At 43.0% G+C, this 9,493-nt stretch overlaps 1 protein-coding gene across 1 annotated transcript; it reads left to right on the forward strand.

Annotated features, from left to right (window-relative positions):
* The first annotated feature begins 535 nt into the window (after positions 1 to 535).
* On the forward strand, positions 536 to 9,165 carry LOC119388047 (U3 small nucleolar ribonucleoprotein protein MPP10). Its single transcript, XM_037655662.2, has 10 exons — positions 536 to 694; positions 842 to 1,463; positions 1,796 to 1,890; positions 3,543 to 3,627; positions 4,300 to 4,441; positions 5,172 to 5,344; positions 5,587 to 5,739; positions 6,906 to 7,013; positions 7,763 to 7,987; positions 8,996 to 9,165. The coding sequence occupies exons 1-10, from the start codon at positions 567 to 569 to the stop codon at positions 9,143 to 9,145; spliced, it is 1,881 nt and encodes a 626-aa protein (XP_037511590.1). The 5' UTR covers positions 536 to 566; the 3' UTR covers positions 9,146 to 9,165.
* Positions 9,166 to 9,493: the final 328 nt, after the last annotated feature.

Raw genomic sequence — 9,493 nt, forward strand, 5'->3', positions numbered from 1 at the left:
ATGCGAAATTGAAAATTTTCGGCGGGGGGGGGGGGGGGGGGTGCGGTGGTGCTCCAAAGAGATTACTCGCCCTGCGGGGCAAAGACAATGGCCAGCCAAGATGGAGCCCGTCGCCCTGGGAATCGCGGTTTACGGAGCTCACGGAGCATCCACCGAAGGCAGATGCTCCGTCAAGGTCCTCGCATGTCGCTGAAACGTTGTTATACATGGCGTAGCGCACGTAACTACATCGCGCCTTTCGTTTTCTGTCGCGCGCAGCGCGTTCCGTTGTCTGTACAGTGTAGTCGTCTGTCTGTCGTTCCGTTCGACGCCATGTGTTTTTCGAGATGCATCATGCGCTTCCGCACGAATTTTCATGTTTGCTTAATTTGCAAGCTAGCTGACGACGACAAAATGGATCGCTACAATGCCAATATTGCAAGTTGCAACAAATCCCGTGTCCGCAGTAGTAGTGTCATAGAGTTAGTAGTGTGCCTGTGCAAAACGTTGGCCTGTGCTCACTTTTTCGCAAGTCGCCGTCCACGCATGCGCCACATCGACATCGGTACCAGCGTTGTAAAGAGAAAATGGCGGCGCCCACAGAAGACGACAGCATGGGATCCACAGCACGTAGTCTCGATTCCGACCAAGTGCATGTGGCCAAATGCCTCGAAGAATTTGAATCATGCACGAAGAAACCGGAAACATTTCTCGAGTAAGTTTCAAAATGCAATTAGTGTTAACGCGAGAAAAGACAATCGACCCAGAAAGTGACATTGCCACATGTTCTGCTATCTTGAAGCGCTTGAAGAAGTTTGTTGCTTTAACAGGCTCCTTTCTTTTTTTTCCTTCTGCGTGGCAGAGTCCAGCTGGAGGTGGCGGAAACAATGAAGAGGTTAACAAAGGATCTGTACGATGTCATGGACCAGTGGAAAGGCAAGACAGTTTCCTCATCCAAAACAGAACTGCCGTCACTGGTTGTTGACAACTTCGACGACGAACAGATCTGGCAGCAACTGGAACTGCGAAACACTCGCCTGGTGAAAGACCTCATTTCGTCGGTGTCCCGGGTGGCAACCAAGTCTAGCATTAGCTTCGGCGTAGACTTGGGTAAGCAGGAAAGTCAACAGAGGCCCGAGAAGCATTACCCAGGTGAAATTGACAAGTTGGATCTCGCGGACGTCGCTGCGGAAGAGGAAGATGACGAGGACGATGACTTTGACTTATCGGATGCGTCTGAAGGTGATGAAGACTCTGAAGAGGAAGCCGATGATGACGGGGCTGATGGCAGTGAGCAGGGACAAGCACGAGATACACAACCGTCGTCTATCGTCGATGACGCGTTCTTCCGTCTTGCCGACATGGAAGCGTTCGCCGATAGGGAAGAAAAGGTCGCGAATGCTCCAGGAAGCGATTCAGACGAGGACGACGACATTGATTATTTTCGTGAGCTTTCGTCAGACGAAGACGATCCAGAAGAAAAGGTTAGTGCCTGGCTTACTTCATAATTACTGGCGATAGTGTAAAGATTTACCCACTAAGTCACTGTTAGCTTTCTGAAGTAGGCGTTTGTTGCTTGACGCATCGATGTCCGAACTGGCTATATGCTGCAACGATGACCAAAGTTCCATATGATTGTGTTAAACACTTCATGTGAACATGAAATCCACTAACTCCACATGCTTCGTCAGTGTTGTGCGGTCCTTAATGAAAACAAAATTCATGCGTACATTTATGCAGAGACAAATCATTAGTGCTTGTTGTTGCAGAAAAAAAAAAAAAACAGAATAATTCTAACTGTCGTGTTTCTGTACAGGGTGGCCGCAATGCTACGTACAATGACTTTTTCGATCCCCCTGCCTCCATGCCTGACAGCAAAAATGCTAAGAATGCCGACAAGGCTGCCACAAGGTAAGAGGATTTGGTTTCATGCATGTTCTGCAAACAAGAGCTCAGTGAAAGCTTTATTTTCTTGAGCTACGGTGCTGGTGTAGGGATTTGAGAGTTCTATGGACTGCCTCACAATAAAATATATTGCTCATAGAAGAGATCAACCCTGAATTTTTTTAAACGAAGGTAACAATCTCATTTAGGTCACATCATGTGAAGCAACCTGCTCAGAGGAGGGAAAATTAATGTTAGCCAAAGTGGATGATGAGAGAAAATGAGGCCACGCTCGCGCATGATTATTAAATAGCATTTTAGAGGTCACAGGAAAGCACATAGGAGGTATTCATGTGACGTCATCCGCAAGGGACACCAGCGCAGCAGCTGCGTGCGCGGTTGTCATCGTATGACTATAACCAGAGTGCTTAGCGACACTAGTTGTTTTGGTATCTTTTCTCATTTTTGCTCATGACATCAGACAGTCGTATGTTGGATTACTGAACAACCACGGCTATGTTGACCGGACATAGGCACTTGCAGGTGCCGCATGGCGGGACGAGCTCAGCGAATACCTCCTATAGATGAGATGAAAGAACTTGTATTAAGTATGTCTCATTGGCGATCAGCTGCTCATAGCACCATCAGAAATCACCAGCGACTTGATGGCACTTATCAGCAGTGATAATGCACTTAGTGATTTCTCTGAAAGAGTGAGCTGCCGTGCTTTACCAGAACTATCTTTTATATAGCTGAGCCACTGAGCTGTACCCGGAGAAAACATCTGGTATGTGTTAGAAGTGGTTTTCCTATGTAGCTTATGCAGACATCGAATGCTTTCTGTTGTTGCTTCTGCTGGCTGCTGCACCAGAAGAAGATTTGCATATGCTTTCAGTGGTGTCACATTCCAGCTTGTAGTGCTTTTGAAACCCTAATGGCCTTTGCTGTATGGTGCAGGTGTATTTGCATGCCATATGCTTGCATGTTTAGGTCACTTCTGATTGTATCAATGCAGCAAGAAAGGATGTAGGCAAAACTTACTTGGTGTTCATTTTGTCCCATGAATGATATAAATAAATAGGGATTAGAACTGATACATGCGACAAAGATCTCTCAGTACCAGCTTTAGAAATTTGGATTGTGCTGAAATGTTTCAAAACTATGAATTTGTCATGGCTGGTCAAACCAGGTCCACATCACATGACTGGATACCCAAACTCAAGTGCATTGGGTGTTTGTAGTACCATCATAAAGGCACGTTCACACTGAGTAGGAATCCGGAAAGTGGAGAAGCGGATCCGGAAAGCGGACGTGGATCATCTGCGAAAGCGGAAAACCCGCTGCTGCTTGCCCGGATCGCTCCCAGACCGATTTTCTCCGTGGAAAAGTTGGACGCTTTGGCCGTAGCCAATCAGCTGTGCCGCAAATTGGCAGCACGTGCACCATGGATTGGCGGATTGCTCCGCCCCTGCGGTGGAGTGGGCAGAAGGCAACGCAGTTGGTCTGAAGAGCCGCGTGCCCTCGCTGTGAACGTGCCTTAGGAGCTCCCCTGTGTTTGGGGTTGGTACCCCCAGGTGCAGAGTTTTTTCTTTTTCTTTTTTTCAGAGTACTGGTTCAGTATACCAACTTGCTCCTCTCCTCTCGTGCCTCATTTCTCTCTCGCTCCTGTTTTTATGTAGGACTAATGGACACAGAGATACTAACCAGAACAGCACAGCAAAAGACGATGTTCAGAAGTCATCTTTCGAGCAAAGCCAAGAATTCGTAAGTTATTCCATTATGCTCTGTGACTTGCTTGAGTTAATTGTGGCTGACATTGGCTTCCTTGAGGTGCAGTTGTTGAACACTGGTGTTTCAGTAGCAGAGTTTCAATCACTGCCTCTACAACTGATAGTGCGGTGTGTCTCGCTTAGTTGAAGAGCTGGATGAAAGTGTTGTTTCCCATAACTTTAAACTCAAAAGTGGGTGCTACATTAATAAAGGTCACTGCATAAATTATTGAATGCCCAAGATGTAACAAAATCAGTTCTTAGTGATTGATGATGCTACATAATGGTGCGGTTCTTTCCACCATAGGCTGTCAAATTAAAAGAGAGCAGTAACTTTAGCTGCGTATTTCATTTAAACAGGCTGTCGGCATTTGTTCTAGTTACTGGAGATTGTTCTAGCCCAAGCTAACATTTGATGTAGTGGCTTCTTGCACGGATCCTGCCTGTCGTTCATCATGTCTTTCAATCCTTGACATTCTTTAGCGCTGTTTCACTGACTTCTCCAGCAAGAAATTCTTTGTCGTCTATATACTGCAGTACTGGTGCCTGAAAGGTGCTAAAAACTAGAATCATTATGTTCACTTTCTTTTACTCCGGCAAAAGTGGTGTGTGCATGACTGCTTGCTTTTGTTGATCTGTTGCTTTGGGTGCCTTTCTACCTGTACAGATAAAGAAAAAGATTAAGCAGTTTGAGGAACGAAACCTTGAGCCGCGGCCATGGCGACTCCAAGGAGAGGTAGAAGCTACCGCAAGACCTGAGAACAGCCTGCTGCAAGAGCACATCCAGTTCGATCATGCGACTAGGCAGCGTGAGTATGCATGGACATTATGAATTTGTCACACATGCGTTAACTGGTAAGGTGACTAGTTCTGTTGTGTCATGGGAGTGCTGCAGATCAAGTGAGGTTGCTTGTGCTGCAAGAATCCTCCTGTGACAACTAATTAAGGTGCATTAAACATGTCATTCTGCAAACCTGTATCTAGAGTGTGCAAGGTAATCTACTCTTTATTTCAGCAGTGTTAGACTAGAATAGTCAAGTCTCCATTTATTATTGCCAGGGTCATTTATTAGATGAGCTGTGTTCATGACCTGCTGAGGGGTCAATGATGTTTTAGTGTTGCAAGTTATTTTCTGCATATGGCACTAAATGCTAGTTTAGTGTATATTACGAAGAGCTAAAAAATTCTCTGTAATTGTGCTGGTGCCATAGAAATGTGGTGGTGATGATACTGAAGCTGAGCTCTCTTTAAATGGCAGATTACAGATGACCTGGATCTGGCATAAAAAAAGTTTGTGTAGTGTTCTGTAAGACATTGAGGGTGCAGAGTTATTTTGAGGCTGAAGGGTCATTTATGCTTCGTTGCACTATTAGGCACATTGCACACTAATTACACAGCTCCTCATTCTCAGTTTGGACCGGTGTTACACTTGGCACTTGGCAGCAATCTGGCCACTGCCGTTCCTGTTAGTAATCATTGCAACCGAAGTGTTGCGTCTTGCACAGTGCACATCAACTGCTTGGTATACTTTGTTTGCAGCTGTTGCGATCACCGATGAGACTACAAAGTGCCTAGAGGATGTGATACTCCAGAGGATACGTGACAAGGCCTGGGATGACGTGGAACGAAAGACTAGACCAACGGAGGAACCGTTTGAGCTACGCCGACGTGTCACACTTGACCAAGAGAAAAGCAAGCTCAGCTTAGCCCAGGTGTTTATTTTTTATTTAAAAAAGAAAAATGGGGGAAGCAAGTTGCACATTTACTGTCGAGCAACATGCAATTGTTTGGGGATTAATTCCTTTGTGTTCGGCTTGCATGGTTCTGTTTGCATTGAATTACTCTTAACCAGCATGTGTAAAAATGTTACATGCGAGCTTTGAACTATCATGAATGTCTTGCAGCATCAAGATCCATTTTAATGTACATTTGATGTTATGCTTTGTACCATTAGGTTTACGAGCAGCAGTTTCTTGACAAGCAAAAGGCCGCAGATGAGGATGCACTTCCCAAAGAGAATCCTGCTCATGTTGAGATTCGAACAGCCATGCGGGACCTGTTCACGAAATTGGATGCATTGTCCAACTTCCACATGATGCCGAAGCCTGTAAGTTTTATGTAGTTAACCTTAAAGTGCTGCTTTCTTGTTGTTTTATGAAGCTCAGTGTGGCTATAGCACTGCTTCATAAAGGTAGTTTGCTTAACTAAAAGACTTGAAGGGCCCGTCACCAGCCTCTTAAAATTAAAAAAAGAAACGAGCGCGTTATTCTCTCCTGGCGTTTCACGTCTTTCTTGTGTACTTCGTGACGCAGGGACCGGGATTCACTTGATGTCATTACGGTACATACTCTCGAATGGTCCATATACGCGAAATATCAGGTGTGAATTGTCTCCTGCAATGCTTTGCCATGCAGCCACACACCCGTTCTTCCTTGTCTCGCATGACTATTGTGCGCGATCAACTGATTTCACTTCATTTTGTGTATTTTTGACTGCGCATTTGGCGGTAACAGCATGTAGCCGACAAGCGCAAAATCCTGATAGGCTCCGCGCTTAGCGCTGGCATTGTACACATGCTTTTAAGGAATAAGTGGCGAGGAGGAGATATTGCCTGTAGGAAGGGTAGTGAAGGCGATAAAGAAACCACATCCTCGTCTTTGAACTCGGGGTGGTGAGTGGCCCTTTAAAGAAGACTTTCTTGGCTCTAGTTTCACAGAAGTATAGGGGGAAAAAGGGAGAAAGGATACTTGCATCTTAATTGCTAAGATGCTTGGGAAGATGCACTATTCTGTATGGATGAATGTGTGCCAGTAGCATTATACCATAATGGAGTCTTGGAAATGGGTTCTAACAATAATCGCTCGATATATTAGCTTTTTCTCTTGGAACAGAATAGGTTGTTATACACATATTAAAATGTACAGTACAGTCTACTCTTAAAAAAGCAGCTGGCATGATTGATAAAGAAAATTCTTATGCACCTGAGAGTAGCATGAAACCGCAAGAAGAAAATATATGGGTTTGTTAAAGAGAAAACTTCATGATTGAAAAAAAGTTTATGCTTTTCAGGTGATTGAACCTGAGTATAGTTAATATGACAATTTTTTCCTTTTGTGAAACTTAATCTTTCAGATTTCCATAGAAGTGTTTCACCATAATTTTAACTGAAACTCAATGTAGCTCTTGATACGAGTTGTCATTTTGCCTAATCCATTTGATGTGTACATATAACATCATTGGTAACGATTTTTCTTCCTGCCCTTATTCTCACAGGTTTCAGCTGAGGTGAAGGTGGTTAGCAATCTTCCGTCATTGAGCGTTGAAGAGGTGACCCCTGTAGGAGTGAGCGATGCTTCCCTTCTGGCACCTCAGGAGGTCAAGGTAAGAAACTTGACCAATCTTGCATTCTCAAATGTGCACTTATTAGCCAAGTGCTTGAATTTGCAACTGTTCTGTGGAGATCAAAGGTTCACCATTTTGCTAGCACTACCTGGTATTACCACTAGTATTTTATACTAAGTTCTTAGGATGTAGTAGTTGACCTGCCTGCATGAATTTTAGTACCAGGCATCCTTAACGTTACTTCAGGGCATCAAGGGTGCTGCTTGTTAAAGGTTGATTGACTGATGCCATAGTGCTATAATTTCTTACAATTCTGCACAAGCTTTGTTCATTCTGAGAAGAAGTAGGCTTACTCAATCCTTTTTTTATATTGCACACCGAAAATATCTTTAAAAAATATAATGTTTCTTCTTTTGCACAAAAAGTTATATTATGGCAGTACTTTGTAGCAGTTGACATGGTGAACTTAAAATCTCTAGATGTGTGTGTGCAGATACTCTTGTTGCACTCTGTTTTGTGAGGTTGCCAATCAAGTGAGCACGCCAGAATGCTTGTCAGCTGTTGGTAAATGTACGTTTACAAAGAATGCTCACCAATTGCATGAAGTAGTAGGCCAAGAACATTCTGCTACTCTATGAAGTCCTAATCTTTTTCTTTTGTTCTGCAGCTTTTGCTCACCTTGCATTTTTATGCACCTGTTGTTAATTGTTTGTTGATTTGGATTACATTTGTTGCTTTGTGTACTCCCTTGTAATTTTTATATACAATAAAAGAACTATTGGTTCCAGACCAAGCCAAAGGGAGAGCTTGTTTCCAAGGGTGAGAGGACCCGCACACAGAAGATGAGAGAGCGGAGGCTGAAGAAGGCTCTCCAGAAACGCCGAGCCGCCAAGGCTAATAACAAGGCTGGCAAGGTCACTGAAGAAAAGAGGAAAGTGATCAAGGCAACGAACACAGAACTTGCCAAGCCTGTCAAAGGTGCAAAATCAGCCAAGGGTGCTAAAGCCGTCAAGGTACGTCTGCTTGAAACTGTGCTCTGTGCGCTTTTCTACGTTTCATACACCTTAGTATGATATCGACAATCCTGGCTACTCGGCTAGGCCACTGAAGTAAAAATTGGGAAGGCAGAGAGTCTGTACTAAAAATGTGGGACACTGTTGATATGCTGAACAGTATCGGTTTTATGAAGAAAATGCTGTGTGTTCACATGTATGATATTTTTTAAACATCTTTGGATTGGACAGAAGACTAAAGTCCATGGCAGTGTACAAAGAGCTATAGTTTATAGCGAAAAGAGGTGTGCCTACTGAGCAGCCTTTTCTGATTGTTGTGGTTTTCATTGCTTAATTGAACCACGATATAACAAGCATGGATATAATGAACTATTATAGATGTATTATAAGTCAGGGCGAAATCAGTTAATATATAATTCATTTTATTATCACTGTGTGTGGTTACAACAAATGTTTGATATACATATAGACAATATTTCTTGTGTTTTATTCAATTTCATTATAGTAGCGAGGTTTAAATGGAATTGTACAGAGGGACCTGAACGCAGTTGTAGTGCATGTCATTATATATAGTGATCGGAAGACACATTCACGTGTAGAAATGTGCAAAAATTGGACATGGGACGCATATGGAGACAGACATCTGTTACTTTACTTTACCATAACTATTGCACAAAACAATGAACAATTTTTATGTGTTTGCACTTGAAGTGTGTGCAGACTAAACTGCAAATCTGTGTTCTCGAAACGTTTTGTATTACAACGCAAGGGCTGACCTCATGTATAATACCTCATTTATGTTGCTGTCACCTTTGCTTCTGCAGTAGATAATTGAAATGCTTTATCAAAATAGCAGTGCAGCTTAGTAGTATATGGTAGGCTGAAATGTATGTTGTCACGTTTTCTGTCCTTTCACATGGTACAGCTTTTAACCCTGTGCATTGTTCTCTCATGATATGGTTAGGTCTTGCACTGACTGTGGTCTTCGATTGTCACCGTATTTTTCAGGGAAAAAGTGACAAGTGGGCAGAGAAGAGCCTTTCCTCGTCGAAGAAGTTCTTCGAACGGCTTCAGGATCAAGTTACGTCTGCTGTTGCACCAGCAAAGAAAAAAATGAAAAAGAAAGATGCTGTTGTTGCTGCTAATTTTAAGTTGTAAATACATGTATATAATATCCATCGTCATGCCTGTATTCAATCTGCTTGAAGTGTATTTTTCTGTATGTAATTAAACTATATTGACATACACATTTTATAATAGTGAGATAAAATGAATATCATATGTCTGTTTTATACAAACCAGCATCTTTTCACACAACGTTTTTTTACTTCTTTGACATGCCAAAAGCTACGAAGCATAAAAATTTGTTTCACATGCAACTCTATCTGGGTAAATACAATGTAGCGTGACATTCACCAGAGTTGCTGAAATCCATTTTCATCCAATGCTGTAGGTGTGACATGTAGTTCTTGCACTTTTGTAAGCTTGCAACGAATTCCTGTGGCA

Source organism: Rhipicephalus sanguineus, chromosome 3, assembly GCF_013339695.2.
Source record: "Rhipicephalus sanguineus isolate Rsan-2018 chromosome 3, BIME_Rsan_1.4, whole genome shotgun sequence".
NCBI lineage: Eukaryota > Metazoa > Arthropoda > Arachnida > Ixodida > Ixodidae > Rhipicephalus > Rhipicephalus sanguineus.